Source organism: Narcine bancroftii, chromosome 2, assembly GCF_036971445.1.
Source record: "Narcine bancroftii isolate sNarBan1 chromosome 2, sNarBan1.hap1, whole genome shotgun sequence".
NCBI lineage: Eukaryota > Metazoa > Chordata > Chondrichthyes > Torpediniformes > Narcinidae > Narcine > Narcine bancroftii.
The window spans coordinates 352726623-352752837 of NC_091470.1; the positions used below are offsets into that span (position 1 = coordinate 352726623).

The 26215-nt window shown below is 41.8% G+C and overlaps 1 protein-coding gene across 6 annotated transcripts in view; it reads right to left on the reverse strand.

The window, feature by feature from the left end:
* dennd3a (DENN/MADD domain containing 3a) overlaps positions 1-26215 on the reverse strand; it is a 176842-nt gene that overhangs the window by 144574 nt on the left and 6053 nt on the right. For all 6 annotated transcript variants that reach the window (XM_069922317.1, XM_069922315.1, XM_069922320.1 and 3 more), the window contains exon 2: positions 21698-21806. In XM_069922317.1, the coding sequence (XP_069778418.1) occupies positions 21698-21785 (88 nt within the window). In that variant the 5' untranslated portion in view covers positions 21786-21806. The remainder of the gene's footprint in view (positions 1-21697; positions 21807-26215) is intronic.

Genomic DNA, 26215 nt, shown 5'->3' on the forward strand with positions numbered 1-26215 from the left:
TTGAAGATACTGGTATATCCCGCTTTACGGAAATAGAGCATTCCTATTAAACCTTTTGTAAGTCAAAATGGCGTAAAGCGAAGACCCATTCACTACTATTAAGGTTTATGAATGTATGTTGCAGTATCTAGCCACCCTGAAAATAGTAATGCCGGGGGGGGGAGAAGAGGTTTTTATTTGAGCTGGGAAAGGCTCAACAATTCACCAAGGAGTTACTGGTCCTTAGGCAGAAAAAGTAATGGTAAAAATGGAGAATAATCTATGGCAAGCTAAGAAGCTGTTGTAAATAGTAATAGTATTTTGGCGCAATTACATATTATTGGGTTTATCAAAAGGGGGAAAGAAAATAAAGGAAGAAAGTAAATATACGAAATGACAAGGGAAGAAAAGGAAAAAACTGAGAGCTGGGGTGCTCGGGGGGGGGGGGGGAGAGGAAGGAGGACTATGAATGCAGGGTGCGTATATTGAGAGGGATGGTTACAAATTAAGGGTAATGGTCACCAAAGGAGGGGAAGGGATTGAATATGGCCAGGATGGGGGTGTAATGCATTGTTGAGAGAGTCATTGTACAGACTACAGACGCAGGCTATTAGCTCGGGTATCACAACAGAACGTTTATTTAAGCTTTGCACGCTCTCTTATTAGGCTACCAGTCAGACCATGCGTCCGCCCCCTGGCTTGCATCCTGCTGACGCAAGCGCGCATGCCAACTTCTGGTCTGATCTGGAAGAGGTGGGTAGGTGCAGCCATCTTTGCTACGGCTGCCTCGCTGACCTTGAGAAGCAAGCGGGGCCAGTTTATCTTGGCATAGTTGTGCGTCGCCACATGACTCCTCCCCCCCAGAATCGGCACCGTTGGCGTCCTGCTGCGTTGGCAACCTGCCTCTACGCACTGGCTGCAAAACTGAGACCAGCTAGGTTTTATCCAAATGTGCGGGCTGTAGGCGGACCACAGTGAAAAGCTCCTCCTTGCCTCCAATTTCCAAGGCAAAGGTGGAGCCCATTCTGCGGAGCATTCTATAGGGTCCCTAGTAGAGACGCTGAAAAGGTGCTCTGTGACTACCCCTGCATACTAACACATAAGCACAAGATGTTAAATTGCGGGGAATATGAGTGGGAGGATAACAGTGTTATGAGGGTTGGGGGGGGGGGCAAGGGACCCCAGCTTTTCCCAAATGCGCTCCAGTGTGCTCTCTTTGTCCTGAGTTGGGCTGTGGTGGGGGGCAGGAATTGACTTGGAACGGTGAGTGCATCTCCATAAAGCAACTCGGCAGATGAGGTATGCAGGTTGCCTTTGGGCTCCAAGGGTACCCAGGAGGATCCAAGTGAGCTTGTCCGCCCAGTTAGGGCCTTTGAGTCACACCATAAGGGCTGATTTCAGGTGGCGATGGATCACTTCACCAGGTCGTTGTGTGGTGGAGCTCAGTCCCCAAAGGTCTAGACAGCTCGGTCCATTAAGTGGACATGAACTGCGCACCGCGGTCGGTGGTAATGTGGGAGGGATTGCCAAAGTGGGAGACTCAGGTAGACAGGAAAGCCCTTGCACAAGTGTCTGCAGCTATATTAGGAAGGGGGGGGGGGGTCACCTCCAGCCGCTGGGTGAATCTGTTCACCATGGTGAGCACGTAGTGGTAACCCCTGGAGATGGGCAGTGACCCACTGCATCGACATGGACATGTTTGAAGCAGCATAAGGGAGGCTCGAACTGCTGGATAGGTGCTTGTGTGTGCATCTGCACCTTCACCATCTGGCAGTCCAGGCACTTTCTTGCCCATTTCGAGACCCTTTTGCGAAGGCCACACCAGATGAACTGGGTGGAAATCATCTGGACCGTCGTACGGATGGGGGGGGGGGGGGGGGGGGTGTATAAGGTCAAAGAGCATTCTTTGCCACCTCACTGGTACCACTGGTTGGGGGATCCCTGTGGAGACGTCCAAGGGCAGGTCCTGCAGTTGTAGGCCCGTGATAGCTGTGTGAAAGCATTTTGTGTCAGGGTCGGATTGTTGGGCCAGAGCCAGCCCAAAGAAGTCAATGGCCTGAGAAAGGGCACACAAGGCTGACCTGGTGAGGACGCCTGCGACAAAGTTGATTTTGCCAGATAGATGGCGAACGGAGATAGTGAACTCAGAAATGTACAACAGGTGCCTGTGCAGGTATGCGGATCATGGATCCGAAACCTTGTGGAATGTGAACATCAATGGCTTGTAGTCGGTGTAGATTGTGAATGTTCGGCCTTCTAGGAAATAACAAAAGTGGTGAACAGCGAGGTAGAGGGCGAGCAGCTCCTTATCGAAAGCACTGTACTTGCATTCCAGTGGCCGGAAATGGCAACTGAAAAAGGCAAATGCTTTCATGTGTCATCCACCAACTGCTTGAAGACTGCACCCAGTGCAGGGCCAGATGCATCAACTATGAGTGCTGTGGGTGCGTCCAACCGCGGATGCACCAGCATGGTTGAATGCTTGAGGGCCTCCTTGGTAGCTGCGAAGGCAGCCAAGGGCTCGTCGATCCAGTGGAGGTCTCTGATAGAGGCAGACAACAGGTCAAAAAGGAGACACATGATGGTGGCCGCCTCAAGGATAAACCTATTGTAAAAGTTGACCATCCCCACAAACACCTGAAAGCCTATGAGTGTGGATGGCTTCAGAAACTGACGAATGGCTTCTACCTTGTCCAGGAGTGGTGCTGCACCATCTTTGGTGATGCAGTGGCCCAAAAAAAATCTATCTCCTTGCAGCTGAACTCACACTTTCCAGGGTTGATGGTGAGGCCAAATTATGTCAGGTGAGCGAAAAGTTGCCGTAGGTGCGCCATGTATTCCTCCTGAGTGCTTCTTGCCACCAGGATGTTGTCAAGATAAATGAAAAGGAATGGTAGGTCACGCCCTACCATGTCCATTAACTATTGGAACATCTGCACAATGTTCTTCAGCTCGAAAGGCATCCTCAGGAACTCAAAAAGGCCAAATGGAATGATAATAGCCATCTTATGTACGTCATCTGGGTAGACAGGTATCTGATGATACCCCTGAATCAGATCAACTTTGGAGAATAGGTGGGTGCTGTGAAGTCCTGAATGTGAGGTACTGGGTAGCGGTCCAGAACCATAGCCTCATTTAAATGGTGGTAGTCGCCGCACGGTTACCAACCACCATTAACTTTGGGCACCATGTGGAGGGGTGAAGCCCATGGGCTGTCCGATCTGCAGACAATGCCCAGTTCCTCCATGCGCATGAACTCCTCCTTGGCCAGTCTGAGTTTGTCCAGTGCCATGCGGGCTCGCAAGTGAATGGAGGGCCACTGATCGTGATGTAGTATTGAACGCCGTGTTGAGGCTCTGTGGAGGAGAACTGCGGGTGTAGAATAGTAGACGGGTGTATCGGTCACTTGAGGTCTCGAGTGCGGCTAGGTGGGTGGCTGGATCGTTGGAAGTACAGACAGGTACCGTCTGAAAAGTTTGTGCGTAGACCAGGCGTCTGTCCTGGAAATCCACCACTAATGAGTGCGCCAGAAGGAAATCTGTGCCCACAGGGATTTGTCCACTACTGTCAACGTGAACTGCCAGTGGAAGTCTGTTCCCCTGAAGCGCAGGGGAATGTGCTTCTGGCTGAAAGTCACGACGGTAGAGTTGTTTGCAGTTCGTAGGTTGGGTCCATGTGGTTTTGTGCACGGGTCGAAGGGATTAGATGGAATGACACTTATCTCAGTTCCTGTGTCGACAAGGAATCTGTGGCCTGAGATGCTGTCTCACACATGAAGTAGACTGTTCTGCTGGCTAGCCACCACAGCCACTAACGGCAGCTGGCCTGCTCATTTCCCTGAAACGAGCAGGACTGATGGCATTTATGCATCCCGCTGCCCCAGCTTTGGTGGTAGAAACATGGGCATTGATCCATTGGGGCTGGGCTCTAGCATCTGGCCTGGCATTCCGACAGTGGGGGTGCCTTCTGGGTGGACTCGTGCTGCAATTTGGTTACTCGGTTGCCCGTCTCAGGGGTATCATGTTTGGAGTGGTAGAGGATGTCAGTCCTCGCTGCATCTTTGCGCGGGTTGCTAAAATCAGCATCTGCGAGCAAGAGTCTGATGTCTTCTGGCGTTTGTTCCAGGAAGGCTTGCTCAAACATGAGGCAGGGCGAGCATCTCGTCCGTAAGTGCGGATGGCATCCTGTCCCCGAGGCCATCTAAGTGCAGGAGTTTAGCAGCCCTCTCACGCTGGGAGAGGCCGTATGTGCTGATAAGGAGTTTTTTTAAGTCTAGATATTTACCCTCTTCCAGCAGAGATTGGATAAGTTTGTCTATCTTGGTCGAGAGAGCTGACGATGTAGAAATACCTCGTTGAATTGGAAATTATTTTATCTGGAACTGGGCCTCTGCTTGGCCGAACCAGTTGCGTGGGGAGGACAGACAAAATTTGCGAGTTCTTGTCCAAAATAGAGCTGCCAAATTTGGACTTAGATGACATAAGATGAGGTAGAGAAAGCTCTGAACTCGTTATAAACTAACAAGTCTCTGAGAGAGGATGGGTTTCCATCTGAGTTCTATAAGGAACTCAAAGATTTACTGATGCCTCTTTATATGGAGGTTGTAGGTCAGTCAATGGAGATCCAAATACTCCTGGATTCTATTTTAACAGCAATTATTACAACAATCCTAAAGAAAGATAAAGATCCATTGTTGCCATTTTCTTATAGGCCAATGTCGCTTTTAAACATAGACTATAAAATAATAGCCAAAGCCCTGGCGAAGTATTTGCCAAAACTAGTAAATAAAGATCAAGTGGACTTTGTACCAAAAAGACAGGCAGCAGATAACATCGGTAGACTGTTGAGTGTATTACACCTGGCATAAACTAGAAATGAGAGGGGTCTGGCTGTGGCCTTGGCTGCAGAGAAGGCTTTTGACAGACTAGAGTGGGACTTTCTATTTAAAGTGCTGGAGAAATTGGGGTTAGAGCCAACTTTTATTAATTGGTGCTATATTATGCGCCCAAGGCAAAAATTGTGACCAACGGGCAAATTTCCTCAGCCTTCCCACTGACAGGGTCTAGAAGACAAGGGTGTCCATTATCTCCAGCTCTGTTCATACTGGCTATGGAACCATTGGCCGAGGCCATTCATCAGGATCCAGACATTAAGGACTACAAAGTAGGCCAGAAAGAACACAAGATCAGCTTATTTGCTGATGATGTGTTGGTATATCTGACAGATCCAATAAAATCACTGTCCAAACTGCGCTCTACCCTGGAGGAGTATCAGGTTTCTGGGTATAAGATCAATTGGGATAAGAGCAAAATTATGCCACTCATGGGAGGGAACTATAGTCAATGTCAAGAGAACTGTTACTTAAAGTGGTCGCTAAATGGGATCAAATATCTAGGAGTTAGAATAGATAATAAATTAAATATATTTGTACAAGTTCAATTACACCCCTTGCTGGGAAAAAAATCAAGGAGGACCTGAACAGATGGGTCAACTGTATTAAAATGAACGTGCTGCCAAGACTTCAGTATCTCTTCTAGACACTGCCCATAGCATTGCCCCGGGTTTTTTTTCCAGAACCTGCTTTCATGATTAATAACTTTTTTATGGAATGGGAAAGTAGCTAGGGTCTCTATGGAGAAATTGACCTGGGATTGCAGTTTTGGCGGTTTACAGATGCCAGACCTCAAAAAGTATTATTGGGCAGCCCAGTCAAGATACATTTCCTCACTCTTTGAAGGAGGGGAGATGCCATCCTGGGTACAAATTGATCTGCATTTAGTGGGTGAGAAGGTGGCAGAGGATTTTGTTTATAAATGGGATGCCAAATTGCTATCTGGAAAAACTGATAGCCCCATATTGAAACAAATTATTCACATTTGGAATAACATTAACCAGTAATTAGGAACAAAAGTGGGGCTGTCCCAAAAACACCCCTGACTCCAAATCAATTCATACCTTTGATGGTAAGTAAAAAGATCCTGGATATCTGGGGTCAGTATGGCATCAAGTGTATAGAGGACTGTTATGAGCAGAGGCAGCTAATGTCATTTGAACAACTTAGATAGAAATATGATTTATCAAATAGGACATTCCACTGCTACCTTCAGATAAGATCTTTTCTACAGGGCAAATTAGTTCCAACTAGGGCTCTACCGAAATGCAGTGACATTTGAAGGGGGAACACACGGAAACAAATTTCCTCCTCCAAGTGGAAGGAACTAAACGAAGCCTTCATAAATCAAGGCAGAAATGGGAGTCGGATCTAGGAATAACGATTGATGAGCAATGCTGGTCCGACCTGTGTCAGACCAGCATGATGGCAATTAACAATACACGGAATAAGCTGGTGCAGTACAATTTTTTGCACCAGCTATTCCTTACACCGCAAAAAAGATAGATCTAAACCAGAATTATCAGTCCAATGGTTTAGATGAGGCACTGAGACAGGGATCTTTGTGCACGCGACCTGAACAGTAGTCGGTTTCTGGTGCATTCTCCGCCAAGAATGCGCCTGCAGAAGCGGATGCAGACCTGTGGAATGGTCGTTCAGGTGGCAGCCCTGAAAATGCTGCGCTGTCCACCTGAAAGGGACAGCAGCATGAGAGGCGCCTCAGAGCGCCCTCTGGCTCCTGTCCCTTCGGGTCGTTGGGGCAGGGGTAGCTGACGCAGAACGTCAGGGCTGGGACGGCTGGCGCAGGACGTCAGGGCTGGGGCGGCAGGCGCAGGACGTCAGGGCTGGGGCATCCGCTTTCAGGAGGCTGCATTCAGATGCCTAGGGGGGCTTCAGTGCTCTAGTGAATATCCTTCTCGGAGGGTTGGAAAATGCACCTCGGAGGCGCCTCCTGCTCTTACAGGTGGCCTCCCAACAGCTGCATAGGGGTAGAATATGCGGTTTTACAACGGGGTATTTTGGCCACCTGAAAGTGCCCTTTTTGACGGAACTACATGAAGTCCTAGGGAAAATTATAGGAAAGGAATTCCCACAGGACCCAGAGTTTTTCCTTTTGGGGAATATAATGGACATAAGACTTAAAATGAAGCTGTCCAAATTTCAAATTAAATTTGTAATGATCGCATTGATGGTGGTCAGGAAGTGCATAGCAGTTACCTGGAAGTCCGACGCTTGTTTGAACATCATGCAGTGGAGTAAGGAAATGCAAGGCTGTGTTCCCCTTGAGAAAATCACATATAACTTAAGGGGGAGATGTAGCACTTTCCAAAAAATTTTGGCAACCATACCTAAACGCTATAGGTGCACAGTTGTAGGGAGGACTGTGCCTCCTTGCTTCCTCCTCAGTTTTTTTTGGGAGACAGGGACGGGGGGGGGCCTGTCTCATTCCAGCAGGGTAAAGTCAGGACAGGAAATCAGCCTGGACCTGGGCTGCCATGCCACGTCATACCTATAACTCCCTCATGTATGATTTATTCCTTTGTGGTGAATACTTTTATTATCCACTCCCTCTCCCACTTTTTCTTTATTAGTTAAGCGTTAAATGTTATATGTCACCGGAGTGGTGAGGGGGGGGGAGGGAGGGTAGGGAAGGGGATATATTTGGACTCAACAGTGGAATCTGTATAGAATGGATTTGGCTAAGTGGTAGTCGGTGGTGATTGTACTCACAGACAATGATATTGTTGAAAGCTCTTTGAGACCAAGTCTGGAAAATTATTTATAATGATTCCTGGAATGAAGAGATTGGCATATGAGGAATGTTTCATGGCAACCTCATTGAAGCATTTTGAATGTTGAAAGGTCTGGACAGAGCAGATGTGGCAACATTATTTTCCATGGTGGGGGGGTGGGGGGGGGGGGGTCCAAGGACAAGATGGCACAACTTCAGGATTGAAGGTTGCTCATTTAAAACAGAGATGCAGAGGAATTTCTTTAGCCAGATAGTGGAATGTGCTGTGGAGGCCAAGTCGTTGGGTGTATTTAATGCAGAGAATGATAGGTATCTGAATAGTCAGGTTATCAAAAGTTATGGAAAGCAGGGAAGTGGAACTGGATGAGAGAATGGATCAGCTAAAAATGGAATGGCTGAGCAGTCTCAATGGACCAAATGGCCTACTTCTCTCCAATATCTTATGGTCTTCATCATAGAAGACATGCCTGAAATTTGAGTCAGATATAGAAGCAAATGCAGTCACTGAGGAAAAAGGGCAGTGCTGCCAGAAATGCTGTAATGGACGAGTGGAGCAGAGACACAGCACTACGGCAGGGTCTAACTTCCCAGTTAGACTGCAGTCAGCTCCATACAGTCTTTGAACTCCCCGTAAAAGGAGCTCAAGGTAGTTTTATTTAAAATCCTGTGACCGCAGAGTCGACAACCAAGATGGCAGTGCCTATAATCAATTGCAGACTCCGGAGAAGTAGAGGACTGTTATAGGGCACCAGAAAGCAGGGAGATCACCCCCATCTGAGAAGGAGAAGCAGAGAATATGACCCATGGGACAGTGACCATGGCGGCAGACCAGTGAAGAGCTCTGCGACTGAAAGACACATACAAGCAGCGGACTGCTGGTGACTCGAGACGAGGAACCCATGGAGGCTGTGTACTGCTGGAGACAGTTCAGATCTGGAGCTCTGGATGCTGATCGTTTGGACAGGACTATGTGTCGCTCATGAGGCAGCAGGAGCACTGGAAGCGAATCCATGAACACAGCGATTCTGGGGGAACTCTCTTTTGCTTCTCTTTCTCTGACTGTATGAGGCACTTCAGGCAATTTCTGCCGATGGCGAATCTGTCTGCAATTTTGTGTAACGTCACTTTTTATTACATGTGTGATGGAATATTTGGGAATGTTTTTGGGAGATAAATAGGTAAAATTAGAGAGGGTTACATACATACACACACTTTAAAACAGATCTTATTTGAAATACTGAAGAATTCATATTCAGTGACTTTACAGAAACTATGGAGAATGCTATGCATATTTCACAAGTAGGTGCTAATTGAAATGATATAATGAAATGAATGGACCATTGTCTTGGAAGAACAACCAGAGCCAGGTTGTCTGTTTTGGACTTTTTTGCAAGGCTTTTGACCTCTCTGCAAAATGGTCACTCAGAGGTCAATAAGAGGATATTGTTTCCCTAAAACAACAGATGGGAGCAGAAGGCTAACTCCTATTCTTTGCTGGAGAAGGAGGGATTTTACAAGTGAGAGAGAAGGACATGTGCCTGGCAGTTTGAATCTCAGAAACAGAGACAGACAGAAGGGAGTCTTTTTATGTGTGTGTCACAGAAAAGTTGTAACAAGCCAGGAGAAGCTTGTTGGAACTGAAACAGAAGCTCCAGAGGGGCAGATGGCTGGAAGTGCTATCTGTCTGATGTTTCTCTTGGAATAAAAGCAACAGAAAGGAACTCTGTAGTAACCTGAAAGAAAGAGGTTATCATTTGGAGAACCCTGATGGGGTAAGTTTCATCAGCAAGACAGTGAGGTGACTGATGGTGGTAAATCAGTTGTGGAAATCCTGGAACAACAAATCTCTCTCTGCAAACCTACAAGAACCTTCCTGAGCGGTAAACATTTATCTTTCGAGCACCAAAGCCTGGTGAACTTTATATATATTAAATTCTGTGCATTGTATAAGAATTGGCTGAAACCAGAGAACTTAGAAGAATGAGAAGTGAGATTGAACTGTGAACCAAAGAACTTTCTTAAATTTACACACACATTACATATATGTGCACTTAGAATTAGAAGGGGATTAAGTTGGGTTAGTTAAGTTAATAGTGATAAGTTAGTTTGATTCTGTTTTAATATTTTAAGATAATTAAAAACAACTTTTAAGTAACCATTTGTCGTGGTGAATACCTATTGTTGCTGGGTTTTGGGGTCTTTTGAGCTCGTAACATGACAATAAATTGATTCAAGGACATGATGCTTTGGAAGCTGGTAACCTTGACTGAATTGATTGCATCTCAAAGTTCTGAAATAGGTAACTGAAGAGGTGAAGCAGAAATAGTGATCTTTCAAAGTTACTAGTCAGGAATAGTTCCAGAGAACTATCCACTTTTAAAAAGGGAAAGAGACAAAAAACAAGAAATTGTAGGTCAGTTAGCTAAACTTATTTGGCAGGATTCTAGAGTCCGTTACCAAGGACAAGATTTCAGGGTACTTGAAAACGTGATAAAATAGGCTGAAATTAGTATGGTTTTTTTCTGGGAAAAACACACCTGACAATTCTGTTAGAATTTGTGAAGAAGTAACAAGCAGGAGAGACAAAAGTGAATCAGTGGATATTGTTTATTTGAATTTTCAAAAGGCCTTGACAAGGTGATGCACATGAGATTGGTAAACAAAACAGGAACTCGTCGTTTTACAGGAACAGTATGAGCATCTCTGAATTTAAATTAGGAAGGGTTAATGGAGACAGTTAGGGCAGTTGAATGTTCCATTTGCAGGATGTTGGAAATCTGGGACAGCATAACTGTCCCTGACGACTACACCGCAAGAGGTACATCCAACTACAACTCCTGGGAGACAATGTTAAGGAACTGGAACTGGAGCTGGATGTACTCAGGATCATTTGGGAGGCAGAGGCAGTGATAGAGAGGAGCTTCAGGGAGACAGGAAACCTGGTGACTGTTAGGAGATGGAAAGGAGAAGAGGCAAACAGTGGAGAGCATCCCTGTGACCATTCTCTTCAATAACAAGTATACTGTTTTGGATATTGTTGGAGGGGATAATCTACCAGGGACAAGGCCCCTCAGCTAAGAGGGAAGGGGGAGAAGAGAAGAGTTGTAGTAATTGGGGACTCATTAGAGCAGATAGGTTTGGTGAATGAGATTGAAGCTCATGGATGGTACGTTGCATCCCAGGTGCCAGGATTGTACATAGCATTCTGGAGGGGGAGGGTGAATAGCCAGATGATTTGGTCTACGTGGGTTCCAATGACAGATAGGAATAGGGATAAGGTCCTGAAGAGGGAATATAGGGAGTTAGGAAAAAAGTTAAAAAAGCAGGGCCTCAAGGTTGGTAATCTCAGGATTGTGGCCTCAACCACACACCAGACAGGGTAGGAGTACATGTGGAAAGTCAAAGAAAGACAGTGCACCCTGCTGGGTGGGCAAAAAAACATTGTGTCTGATCTCAAGATGTAACTGAGAAGCATTAGTGCAAGCCCTTGAGTAAAGTCATTCTGCTGCAGAAGAGTGGGAATGGAGGTGTTTTCTCAACATAAATAATTTTTTTTTCGGGGGGGAATATCATGAGGTAATAGTTAAGAGAGAGTCTGTGATCACCCCACAGGGGCAATATTTTCATGAAGAGGCAAAAGTAGATTTAGCAATGTTCCCCAAGGAACACAGAGTTTCATGTCTTCTGGCAATACTAGCAACTCATTGTTTTGGCCTGTTGGAAAACTAGATGGATCATGAAGAATAATTTATAAATAAAACCATGTGTGTGTCTATGGCCCCAGTGGTTGTTGTGGGGAGACTTAAATCAGTGGCAGACCAGGTTCAGTAGCAATATATATTGCTGGACCTCGATTCTGGAGAATTTTGATGAGAAATAATCAGCATAAAATTGCAGTGCACAAACTTGCTGGAGAAACTCAGCCAGATCACGCAGCAGATATAGAAGGCAAAAGGCAGTCAAGAGTATCAAGTTCCTTGGTGTGCACATGGCAGAGCATCTCACCTGATCCCTTAACACCTGCTCAAAAGCCAAGAAAGGCCAGAGGTGCCTCTACTTCCTGCGAAGGCTAAGGAAAGTTCATCTCCCACCCTCTATCTCTCACTACATTCTTCAGAGGATGTATCGCAAGCATCCTGTGCGACTCGATCACCACCTGATTTGGAAGCTGTACCTCCTTGGACCGTAAGAACCTGCAGAGGATAGTGAATTCAGCGGAAAAGATCATTGGGGGTTCTCTTCCCACCATGATGGACATCTATAACACATAATGCATGCAGAAAGCAATACACATTGTGTAGGACTTCACACACCTCTCGTGTAAACTTTTCTCCCTTCTGCCATCTGGTAGGAGGTACCAGAACACTCAGGTCCTTATGTCCAGATTGGGAAATAGTTTTTTCCCCCCAAGCCATCAGGCTTCTGAATTCCCTGAACATGTGTGGATAATGTACCATGAACATTTATTGTATATGTCTTGATATTTTAACTTATATTTATGTCATTCTGCTCCATGGTCCTGGAAAAACACTATCCAATGTAATACATGGTATGAACAACAAATAAAGGTGACTTGACTTGAAATGTGGAGAAAGAACAGTTGGACGTGGATGGGCAAGGACGAGATCCTGTCCTTGTTGCACCTAGGATGGGGTGATGGAAAGACCCAAGGCAAATATATGGGATTAGAGGAAATGAGGGTGAAAGCTGAGTTAATGGCAGTAGAGGAGAAGCCACACTTTCTGAAGGACGAGGACATCTCAGATGTATTGGAATGGAAAGGCTTACAAAATTGTTTTTATGTTTTAGAGACAGTAGTAAACCCAGATTTCTCAGCCTCAAGGGGGCAGCAGCCACTTTTCCACTGACATGCCAGTTAATTGGCTGTGAATGCAAGCCCTTTGTGCTGTTTCCACTGGGCCACCCTTAACTTGAGCACTAATTGCTTTTCCACTGAACACCCTATTCCCCAGGAATTGAAGTGTTCTACCTTCAACTGAAAATGGGTGACTTCCTGCTTTCCACTGGTTTTATCAGAAAATGCCAGAGAAATTAGTACGGGTAGAGGCGGTTAATCCCCGGTGTGAAATGATGTAATTTGATGCCGGCATTCAGACAGTGTTCCTTTTCGACAGAATCCTGTCCCAGTAAATTCCCAGCAAATTCCTGGGACAGGGTGCCGGTGGAAAAGGGGATAAAATTTCCACAATACCTCATCTGTATTCCATAAGCAAGAATCATTAAGAAACTTTTCATGTGGAAAAGCTGATTTAAATATTATTGATTTGTTCTCCTTTACAGATATGGCTGAGGAAGACCTCTGGCTCCAGGAGTTGTTAGAATTCCACGCACAATGCAGATTTCCCAAAAGGATAAAGGGATGTACAGTATTTGGGACTCACTTTGATATGCATTAGTCAGTTGAATGAGAAAGCAAAAGAATGCGAGAAAGCTTTCAATACTATTTTAAAGAAATGCTACAACCAGCTCCAACTCCAGGAACAATAGAACCAATGTACAGCCACAGAAGTGGAAGAGTTAATAAACATTTTTTTAAATACAGCACAGGGTTTTGTTGCTCTGAGTGCACAGATGTAACATTTGAAGCAACTCACACAACAGTGTTCCTGCTTTCAGTTGTTTATCTGCCATTTATTTTCATTGTCAAGGTCATGCTTATTGTCATCTGATTGTACATATACAATCAAACAAAACAGACCATGGTGCACACACACAGAAACCTACAATGCATAGTACATAATGTTCACATAAATAATGAAAATAAATATATAAAAATATTTGCAATGATTTACACAGTTGCAGAATACTGGTCAACAATCCCATAGCTTGTAGGAAGAAGCCATCCCTCAGCCTGGTGGTCATGATTTTGATGCTCCTGTATCATCTTCTTGATTGTAGTGGGTTAAAGATACTGTACGTTGGATGGAAAGGGTCTTTTATAATTCCTTGAGGCCTATTTAGGCAACACTCCCAGTAAACGTCATCAATAAAGGAAAGGGAGACCCCAGTGATCTTCTCGACTGTTTTAATGATCCTCTGACGGACTTTTGGTCTCATGCTTTGCAATTACAATACCACATTATGATGCAGCCAGACTTGATACTCTCCACTGTGCTCCTATAAAAGGTTGTCAAGATGGGGCTGGAAGCTTTGCCCTCCTCAGCCTCCTTATGAAACATATGCACTGAAGCGCCTTCCTAACTAATGAGGTGGTGTTGAGAATCCAAGATAGGTTATCCTTGACATACACACCAAGGAACTTTGTGCTCTCCAGTCTCTGAATGAACTATTGATGTATAGTGGAGAATAATTGACCTTCATTTAACACCCGAAAAATTTAAAAAATTTGGTTTTAGTAAGTCAGATCTTTGTTTTCGTTGTGATCAGGTTTCTGGTACTTTTTTTACATGCTGTTTGGTTGTGTGATCGGTTACAACAATTTTGGAAAGGTATTCAATCTGTATTTAATAATCTATATAATCTTCATATTGTATTAGACCCTGATATATTTTTATTAGGGAATATGCAACCGTTGATTGATTTAGGTAATTACCAGATCTCTTTTATTTACTTAGCGCTGGCAGTGGCCAAGAAATGTATAGCGATTACTTGGAACAAATAGAAATGTATTGTCTTTAGATAGGTGGTATTCAGAGATGAAGTTTTGTTTGGTTATGGAAAGAATATCTTTTTCTATACAAGATAAGATGTCTTTTTGTGAGTTAAAGTGGATCCAATTTATTGATTATATACAATTTAAATAAGTTTGAATTAATCATTTTTTTCTTTAAAAAAAATTTTTTATTATATATTTTTTCTATATAATGTTTTCTTTTTTTCTTTCTTTTTCTTTTTTTTTAAGTTTTTTTAATTATTAGTTGGTTTTTTTCGTTTAAGTTCTTTCTGTTTTTGTTTTTTCATATATATTCTTATATAATAAAAAAAATTTTGGATTAATAATTAATACTTAATTAATTTTTTTTGTTTTTTTATATATATATATCGATCTTTTTTTTAAGATATATTTTTTTATTATACTAATAGTATTAATTCTTCACTCTTTATCGTGGGGGTGGGGAGGGGGGGTTTAGGGGTTAAAAATAGTTTTTTTTAGTCTTAGTTTTTAGTTGTTGGGGGAGATGCTGAGATTGGTATTGCATTAACTATGTTACTGTGAGAGATGAGGAAACTTGACATAAAAATATGAAAGATGGGGAAACTAGGGCAGATATGTGGAGTGATGGATTAAACCAGTATGGACAGGCTAAGCATGGAAATTAGAATGCAGGAAGCAGAGTCAGCCTCAGTAAGGTAAGAATCTTCTAGTCTTTTCGACAGGATCAGTGAGCCCGCCGTATGAATAAGATAAGGAGAGGTAAGGAATAATAGAATGTAGGAAGTTGAGATAGTCTGGATGAGATAAGGGTCTCCTAGCCCTAGACAGAAGTACCAAGTTCTACATATATAATTAGTAAGCCATATACAGATTTATCAAGTTATGCATATTTAATTAGTAAACCCTAGACAGGATTAGCGAACTCTGCATATGAAGGGACTGTAGTGAGAGTTGGAAAGGTGTGAATGGCGACAAGGGCAAGGTTGTGAATAAGGACAATGGGGATAATGACATGAGAAGACACTGACAGGATACCCCCTGGTCCTCCAAGTCCACTGAAACTGCACGTAGGCAGGAAGGATTGCCTATGCCAAACCCATCCAGGGGGCAGAAGAATGTAAGGGGGAGGGTATTCTGATACTGAAATTCACTGTATAAAAGTTGGGTGAACCCCAGTATATGTGTGTATTCCCAGGGTAAGGGGAAGCACCCAACTTTGCATTGTTGTTGTAATAAATGTTCTTTGTTCTCAATTTTTGTCTCAAGCAATTTCTGTTAAGGTACTTCTATTTCTAACATTACTTTGTACTTGTATTACTTTATTTTGTATTTTTTCTGTAAGTGAATTACTTACTTTCTTCATATGTTAAAATTAATAAATAAAGTTTCAAAAAAAAAGAGAATGATTGACCTTCCTTCATCATCCTGAAGACCACAATCAACTCCTTTGTTTTGCCCACACTGACACTCAGGTTGTTGATTTCGTATCATTTTACCAGGATTCAATCTTTTCTCTGTAATGCAACTCATCATTGCTGTTGATGAGGCCAACTACTGTTGTATCAATGGCAAATTTGATGACTGTGAAAACTGAATCTCGCAGCGCAGTCATGAGTTAACAGTTGCAGCCCTGATATGCACTAGTGTGATGGGGCTCAATTTTTTACTGCAAATCCAAAAAGACATTCAGTCAACAAGTCCAGAATCTAGTTGCAGAGAGGGTTTGAGTTTATCCATCAGCTTCTGTGTGTTTATCATCATATACGGAAAGCACAATAGACGGATACATCAAAATTCTTACTTACACAAGATAAACCAAAAGTAAAAAAATCTTTTATACATCTCCTCTTCACTGATCATCAACCCAGGCGCACTCCAAGGAGCCCACTGCTCTACTCATTATACACTCATGAATGTGTGACCAGTGACAATTTCAATGCTATTTACAAGTTCGCCGATTACACCACAATTGTCAGTAGAAATACAAATGGCAATGAGGTAGTTTACAAGAGAGAGAGAGAGTCAGCTCATTGAATGGTGTAACGACAACAACCTCACGCTCAACATCAACAAAACCAAGGAGATGATCGTGAAGGCAAATGAAGTTGGTCTCTGGATCCAGGGCAACGACCACATGATAGTACCGTGTGGTCTCAGATGTGATGTCCCAAATCTGGAACTGAGCCTCAGCCTGGTCAAACCACACGCCGGGTCGAACTGACCAGAAAGTCAGGAGCTTGAGGCTAACTGTCCATTGCTGGGTTTAGATTCCGTCTAAACTGTCGGGGTCACCAATTGTAGCCGACTGCTACAAAGAAACACACACACTCGCAGTGTGGGAGGTTAAGCTCTGACTTTATTGAGGCTGGAAATGCTCCTTTTATACAGTTGGAATTCCCGCCGTTTGGTTGATTGGCTGACATCAACCGCATGAATCACAAAAACAGGCTTCCCGGCTGCAGGAACATTCTTGCATATGAATACCCTTCTTCCCCAGCCTGGTGTTGCTCTGTTGGCTGGGCAGCCTGGCCAGCGCCATTTTAGGGCTGCTGGTCTTGTACTGCCAGTTTCCAACCGCGCCAGTTCGCTATGCTAGGGGTCGCATTATTAAGTTATGCCACTGTTTATTACCGCGCGTTGTGCTGGCCCGATCTCCATGGTTGCGGGCCACCTCAAATCTGTAAAAGTTCAATAACGTATGTGACAACATGTCAAATCTCCTCAATGTTCAAAGAAAGTAGAGACTTTTCTAAGGTCAAAAGGTTCTTTTACTTTAATTTTTAAAAAATGCTGTTGGAGATGCTGTAAAGGCAGCACTGCCATTGATGCAGTCTCTGAAGAGCGGGGAGCAGAGAGCAGTGGTGCTCCAAAGGGTTCAACCTCCCAGTCCTAATGCTGGCGTCTCCGTACAGGCTTTAAACAGCCTGTGAAAGGAGCCAAAGGTGTTTTTAAGTAAAATCCACACAAAAACAAGGATCAGTGCCAAAGAGAGTGGCACCTGTGCTTGGCATCAGTCGCAAGGGGTTGCAGACTCCAGGGAAGCAATGGACCAGTGCAGAGCACCAAAAATGGAGCAAACGTCACAAAGTAAGAAGGAGAAGCAGAGAAGATGATCTAACAGAATCATATATTTAATACTTCTGTTAAATTTGAAGAGACTTGGCAACCTTTTATAAATTATTTCCACATGACTTAGTATAACTATTTTCCCCTCCAGACTATATTTAATTTTATTTCTTTTTGCTTTGTTGGTGAAGTCCACACTATTAATTGTTATTAAGTGCTCAGGATAGACTGCCCAGTCTCTTGTTATTTTTGTTAGTTTGATTTTCTTTCTTAGATTAAGTGGGGTTTTATATAATAAAATGTTTATTGTTTTTTTTAAGATTTCAGATCGCCTCAAACCGTGCATCTTGGCGCCTCACAGTTTGGCGGGCAGCAACCTCCTTTGAAGAAGACCGCAGAGCCCACCTCACTGACAAAAGGCAAAGGAGGAAAAACCCAACACCCAACCCCAATCAACCAATTTTCCCCTGCAGCCGCTGCAACCGTGTCTGCCTGTCCTGCATCGGACTTGTCAGCCACAAACGAGCCTGCAGCTGATGTGGACTTTTACCCCCTCCATAAATCTTCGTCCGCGAAGCCAAGCCAAAGAGAAAAGAGAGATTGAGATGAGAACATTAATTGAGGTATAGCGTAATATATGTCAATATAGTGATATTTTTCTCCCTTTTTGATTATGTACTCATATTCTCCTCATATATTATCTATAACATTATTAATAAAAAAGATTGAAAAAGAAAAAACCCACAAAAGCACCCTGCTCCCACAGAGCAGTGCCTACAGAAAAGAGAAATAGAAAAGCTGCAGGTGTCTCCAGATAGCCTTTATTGGGCCATCTCCAACTTACAAGCACAGCAATCAGTTTACTAAGTTCCATGCAAGGCAACAACTCAGAATCTGAATTTATGGTCATGAACAATCACGAAATTTGGTGTATTTTTCAGCAGCTTTCATAGTACCAAACATACATATTATGAACCATCTTACAACTCTAATATATTTTAAAAATAGTGCACGAAAAGTGAGGCAGTGTCTTTGGTTCATTGATCATTCAGGAATCTGACAGCTGCAGGGAAGTGCTGCTGAGTGCTCGTCTTTAAGCTCCTGTACCTCTTTCCCGATGGTAGCAGAGTGAAGAGGGTATGGCCTGGGTGGTGGGGGTCTTTGAGGATAGAGGGTACTTTTTTAAGATACCACCTCATGTAGATGTCCTCAAAGGAGTGAAGTCTGCGGTTCGAGTTGCATGGGAGATTACGGTTAAGGAAAACAGCCATGGTCCCGCGTTGAGCCAGCCGTCACCGCGAGTGAACTCTGGGCCAAGAGTCACCTTTCCACCTTCATTGAATGCTGGGACCAAGGAGAATGGGTGAAACCTTCCCTCAACCTATTTTGGTGAGATTGCTGAACTTCAAGGACAGAGAGACAATCCTGAGAGCTGCTCGTTCTCCCATAAAATGGGACAATGTAGAGACTATGCTCTTCCAGGATTTCAGCAATTCAGTAATTAAGAAGAGAATTTGACATGGTCAAGAGGCAACTCAATGAAAAGAACTTTAAATACATGATGTTGTACCCAGAAACATTGAGAGTGGAAGTCTCTGAAGGTAACAAAAGAATACTTTAAATCGAAGGAGGTGGAAGAGTTTATTCGACAGTTATGAAGAACAAGTCGACTGTGAAAAGACTGGTGTAAATAAGATATTTAAGAACATAGTAAAGTTTTATTTTTTTGTTTGAAGGTCATCTTAATTTTATTAGGAAATGTCAAAGTTCTCAGGGAGATCAGAGAGTAGAAAGAAGGTACTGAAGGTACTGCATTGGCTTAAGGGGGGTAATGGTGTCAACATGGGAGTATAATTTTCAAGATGGTGCTTTAGGATGGGATTCTCCTTTTTTATACCTGGAGGCTTTCGCAGGCATTCTTTCGCAGGCCTCGGGGTTTCCTGTCTCCATCACCGCCGGAGTGGAAGTTGCATGATACTTAGGGTTGGGGTACGGATCACGAAATTGTTTACATATTTATTTATTGGCACAGAATTTTTAATATGCTGCAATGGATAAGTTATTGAAGTTTATAAGTTTTAATGTTAATGGTTTGAAAGGGATGGTCAAAAGGAAAAGAAACATCTTACTAAAGTGAAACATGATAAACTGAGGCGGTGGTGGTGGGAGAGGGCAGGTCTTTTCTTCATCATTTAATTCAAAAGCAGCAGGAGTGGCAATCCTGATTAATAAAAATGTCCCGATTGCCTTGGAAAGGCAATCTACCCAAGCGGGTAGATATGAAGTGATAAATGGCCAACTTTACTCAGAATCTTGAATGCTAATGAATATTTATGCCCCAAATTATGACGACGAAGTCTTTATGAAGGATATATTTTTAAAAGCAGCAGTGGGAAGGCAAAATATATTGATTGGAGGAGACTTTAATTTTTGTCTGGATCCAATCCTTGATAAATCAGCAAAAACGGTAACTAAAGAAGCTAAGTTAACTCTTTCATATATGAAAGATTTAAATTTGATGGACGTGTGGAGAGAGTCCAACCTTAATGATTTGCATACTAGAATAGATTTATTTTTATTATTGTCAAATCTGAAAGTCCAAGCAGTAAAAACAGAATATTTACCTAGGCTGCTCTTGGTAATACAAATATCGGAGAAACAGGAAATAAATATAGATGGCGATAAAATATGATGTTATTGAAAAGGGAGGATTTTAGACAATTTATAAGAGAGCAGATCAAATTTTTCTGTGAAACTAACTTGGGTTTGACTGCTAATAGTTTTTTTTTAAAATATGGGACACATTAAAGGCATACTTGACAGGACAAATTATTTCATACACAAAAAGGATTAAAAGAAAATTTAATGCAGAATAAACTGGAGAGAGAAAAAGGGGAATTAAAAAAAGACTATCAGAGAATGGGAGACCAGGATAAATACAGAACAATGAAAAATAAAAAAGATCCAATACAATTCTTAACAAACATATAGAGTAGAAAAGAAAATATTAAACACAAAACAGAAATACTACAAATTAGGAGAAAGGGCACATAAAGTATTATCATGGCAAGTGACTTCCATCCCCCATTGAGGACCAAAGAGTTCCTGAAATGGCAGGAACCCATTGTGAATGAATCAAATTTTCCTGATATGGTAAAATGCTGGGAACCAATTTGACCATTATCATAATTAATCTTGTTACTTTACCATGTTTTCTGTGAATTTTTTTTAAATTCAAAATGGTACCAGAGAGTGATAACATTTGAGCAATGCTTGGAGAGCATACAATACAGTAGCACTCCAATTATCCACAATTGGACTCTCCGAAATCCTCAGTTATCCAATTTTTAAAAAAATTTAGGATAAATGAGGATATCAGAAATCCTCATTTATCCGAAAATCTTTGGAGTCGAACTGACCAGGGACCTCTGGGGCACCCAGCGCTGACAGCAGCAGGGCCTCAGTGGGGAAGAGTAGATGATTGGAGGTGCACAGCATTTTCTTAGAATTAAACATTTTAATGCTTTAAAAGCATTATCTTGTTGTTTGTTGTTGTTTAAACACTGTTACAAGTGATCTTCTGTTGCTACTGGAGTGTTGTTTTTTTTAAAAACGACCGTTCTCCAAAAAAAAGAGGTTTACCCGAAATAGGCCCAGTCCCAACCATTTTGTTTCATCGGAATTGTACTGTACTAAGATTTTGACTGTGTCTCAATGCATATCAATCAACTGAACCAGTACCATCATGATTGACATATATATATATATATATATATATATATATACACACACACACATATAACATCGGCATATATATCCACCACGGAGGAGAGCACAGGAGAACCCAAATCCCATTCAACTACTCTCTCAGCAGATTTACAAGTTTCTTCTGTCTCTTCAGTTCTGACAAAGGGTCTCCAACCTGAAATATGGTCTTGGATTCTCTGGGCTGCTGAGTATTTCCAATGTTCTCCATTTTTGTTTTAGATTTTTAGCATCTGCAGATTTTTTTTAATTTTCACCAATGTGTTCAGTAGAATATCTGCTCTCTCATCTTGTTAAAGTAACAATTCTCAATAAATAATCATATATGATGAGCTTACAGGCTATTTGAATCATGGTCAAAGAAATATTGCTCTTTAAATAACAAGGATATAGTGAAATAGTGGAATTCAAAACCATATTATAAATCTTGATCACTTAAATACAATCACATTACCAAGCATGCAAAACAAAATTATCACAGGAAACGGTTTCCATATGGTATCAGCAACCCCAGCTTCAAAGTTTTAAAATCTGATCGATTAAACGGTTTAACCTATTTTTAGTCAATGGCTTCGGCATCAAAAATAAATTTAAAGAAATAAATAACTTGCCTGGCAAACTTCCTTCAGTTTTTCATTTGATGCTCCCACAACAACACATAGTTCCAATATTCCATTAGGTAGAACATCAGCCATAACTGATTTGTCTTCTGTGGTCTGAAGTTGAACAATTGTACGGGGGAAAAAAGGTGAAAAATATTCAAACCAGTTGTCAGCCACCTTTCACAAGTTATAAACAAATCTATGTTAAAAATAAACAAAGGTAAAATGGTCAAGATCAAGTCATGCAGTCAAGTGCACAGTGATGCCCTGTAATTAAAAGTACAATGGAACAGCTGAGAAACCAATATATTAACATTCAAGGAAAATGTGGATATTTATTTTTATTATGAAAATAATATAATGGAGACAGTACAAATATCATAAATGTTTAACACAGAGTGTTCACACTTACAGCTTTACTCCAAAATTAACAAATCTTTCGAGTACATCTTAATTAATTACTACAAATGCCCAAAATAAACTGGAAACAAGTATATAATTCACACACAATGCCAGGCATGAATCTGGCAGATTTTAATTGGATTGAATCACCCAGCCGAATGTCCATTGTCTACTCACTGGTAAGTCACAATTATAATGGCACCACAGACCATCGGTATCACAAACCTGCTGAGCTCCGAAGTGAATCTGGCAGACCATCCTGCAATCGACCTCCCTTCCCCCCCAATCAACTCCAAATACAGGCAGAGCTAAGAAATGTCTTGTGGTTGATATTTTGAGAAAACAACTGTATAAGCAATCGGTAAGTTCACTTTGTCGCCAATTGAAAACTGAGCTGCAGACGTGAGGAAAGGCCACAGCTCCATTGCTTAGTGGCAAAGGTTATCTGCCAATTCCTAGCAGCAGGGCAGGGGACCATCATAATAGTGATCCAGCTGTTGAGAGCTGTCAGCATGACAATCGCCAGGATTCTCTGTTGATCCAATCACCTTCTGATCTGGAAATCAATTGTACTCAATTACAGTGAGACTAAACACAGACTGGGAAACCATTTTGCTGAGTACCTACGCCGTCTGCAAAAGCTATCTGGTTGTGAACCTATTTGTTGCAAACCAGTGGAAGAGCATCTCATAGTCGACAGAGGTAATCTACAACCAACAACATAAGCATTGAATTCTCCGATTTCAAATAACCCTTACGCGCTTGGTTCTCTCCTTTTTCGTTCTGATCTACCCTGGTCCTCTCACACATTTTCTTTCCAAACCCATCTCAGTCCAAGTTGCCTTCCCACTGTCTGTTGTTCCATCTGTCCATCTGTCTATTGTTCACACACTCTCTCCACTGATTCCCCTATTCACTCTCCCTTCTGTTCCGATCTCACCACCATTATGAGACACACTGTTAGGAGAAAAAGAAGGGGGTGGTAAGGAGGTGAAGCAGAGAATCCTGATGATTGTCAGGATGGAAGTTCTCAATAGCTGAATCAGTCAGGGAAAGGAAGGTGTGGGCAAAGGGCAGATAGAGAGGGTGAGAGACAGAAAGGAGGAGGAATGGGCTAGAGAAACAAGGGAAAGCAAATGAAAGGTGGCCTGAGAAAACAAAGGGGGGGGGGGGTGGAAAGGTTACCAGATATTGCAGGTCATTGCTGATGCCATCTAGTTGGAGATCATCTCAATGCAAATGAAAATAGTAAAGCCCTGGAATGTATTTACACAAGAATAGACTAATCAAAATTTTAAATGATCTTAGAACCATTATCAGCCTTTAGTATGATGAGGTTTTATCATATACATAAAGAGAAGGGGTCAGAAAATAAATGTGATAGATGAGAGGCGAAGAGAGATTCATTGACGAGAGAGAGACAGAGTGTAGAATGAAAGAGAAGGCCAAATGGATAAGGAAAAAAAACCTTCATCAATAAAAAATGAACCAAGTCAGAAACATAAAAGATGAGTCCTTTTATTAAAAAGTATACCCTCAAGGGGGGCATGGCCATGCTAATGAGCTGAGCAGAAGTGTTTTGAAAGAGCTCTCCACAAAAAGTATTAAAAAGTGTTTAAAAGCTCAAAAAACAGAATTTTATCATCAAAAATAGACTAAATGACCACAGCAACCAAAAACAAAAATTGAAGAAGTAACAGCTTAGCCAAGAACATCGAGTGGAAGCCTGATGAATGACTCAGCAAGGGCCTTGGGTCCAGCTGAAGCCAGCAGAGCTGGGGAGTTGGCCCAAGATATAGCCTCCATCCTGAACATGGAAATTTTACTCGTTTTACAAGTATGGAATCAATTATGATAATGGAAATTAAAGTTGTGGAAGACTTAAATGAACGAATGACTGATTCAGCTGTTGAGCTCGACAAACAAAAGACAGACTGAAGGCACTGGAAGAAAAAGGAAAAATATGGGACACAGAAAAGGAAGGACTGATGGACAAGACTGACCATATGGAAAATGTTAGCAGATGTAACAATGTAAGAATGATTGGACTGAGAGAAGGAATAGAGGGAAAAGATGCGGTGAGTTCCTTTGAAACATGGATCCCACAAATGCTGGGATGAAATAAGTTCAACGCAAAGCTGCAAATTGAAAGGGCTCACTGGAGCCAGAAGAACCAGTGAACAGCGACCACGACCAGTCCTGGTAAGTCTTTTAAATTACCGGGAAAGAGATGAGATCTTGGGAGCAGTGTATGGCCCATTAGTAGTGGACAATGCAAAAATAATGTTTTTCCAGGACTTCAGCCCTGCCTTGGTCAAACAAAGAAAGGAATTTGAGGAGGTAAAGAGACAATTGCAATCTAAACACTTTAAATATTCAATGATTCATCCAGCAACACAAAAAGTGAAATAATTTTTAAGAAAGTTATGAAAAGATTAAAGTCTTCAGATGAAAAGACCATTTCAAAACGGGACCAACTGAAATACATATCTTTTTATTTATATTAATAGTACTGAGCTATCTTGTTTTCACTAAAAGGAAATAAAAACATTGTTTCTGAAAAGACAGAAAAGTAGCAAGGTGGGAACTCCGACTTGCCGGGGGGGGGGGATGGGGGAGGGGGGGAGATGGGGGATGGCACTGGGAGAGGAGTGATTTTAAAAGATCATGCCAAAGGGAGGGTTTCCTCTTCTTTGGAAGAACCCGCGGGCTTCATTTTTGGCAGGCTTCTGGGTATTATTGTCTATGTCACCGTCAGAGCTAGGATGTGTGTGTGTTTCTTAAAGGGGAAATGTATGTGTTGGAAATGTCTTTTAATAGGGATATGTTACAACAGTATTTAGAAATACTTAAAGAAATTAAAATTGGATATGATCATTTTGTAGAAACACATCTTACCAAATTTGAACATGATAAATTAAAAAGCGGATGGGTGGGACATATATCATCTTCCTTTGGTTCAAAGGCAAGAGGGGTGGCTATTCTAATTTAAAAAATACACCAGTGTTAATAGAAAAAACCTCGATTGATCGAACCAGAAGGTATGAAATAGCACACTGTAAAATTTATGGAGAAACATGAATATTTATGAATATTTACACCTCAAATTATGACAATGAAGCCTTTATGAAGGACACCTCCTTTAAAAGAAGAGAGAAGACAAAATATATTAGTTGTAAGAGACTACTATTTGTTTGGACTCAATACTAGATAAATCAGCAAGAACAATAATGAGGGTGAAAGCAGCAAAAACCACAATTTCATATGAAAGATCTAAATCTTATCAATGTATGGAGGCAATTAAATCCCACAGAGACATTACTCTTTTTACTCAAGGGTGCACGACTCACATAGAAGAATTGACATATTTTTAATATCTGCCCAGATAAAAACAGAATATCTAGCGAAACTTCTATCAGACCATTCTCCATTGATATTAACTATAGCCACAATGAAAAAGCAAGAGAATGTACACAGATGGCATCTCAATAATACATTACTTAAAAGAACAGACTTCTGCAAATTTATGAAGACAGATAGAAATGTTTTATGAAACAAATGTCCTAATAAGTTTTCTGATATGGGGCATGCTTAAAGCATATTTAAGGGGACAAATTATATCCTATTCTAAGAATCTTAAGAGGGAACATGTGGCAGAGGTAAACAGTTTGGAGAGAAGGATATTAAAGAATTAGAAAAAAATGAAAGAACAGGACTACAATAGGAATACAGATTACTGGAGAATAAAAAGCTAAGATATAATACATACAAACATATAAGACAGAAAAAGCTATATTAAAAACTAAACAGACCTGAGTTGGGTGAACGGGCGCACAAGTTTTAGCTTGGCAGATTAAAACAGAGGAGTCATCAAGAATGATAAATGCTATAAAAACAGAAAGACACTCTAGTATAAACAAAAAGAAATTGGCAACACTTTTAGACATTACACAAAACTATATTCATCAGAATTACTAGGAATATGAGAACGAAATGGAAGAATGTTTGCTGAATGTCGAACTTCAAAAGCTGGAAGAGAGAAAAAGGATAGAATTATATACTCCTTTCCAAGGGAAGAAATCAAAAAGGCCCTGGGTACCCTACAGGCTAATAAATCACTG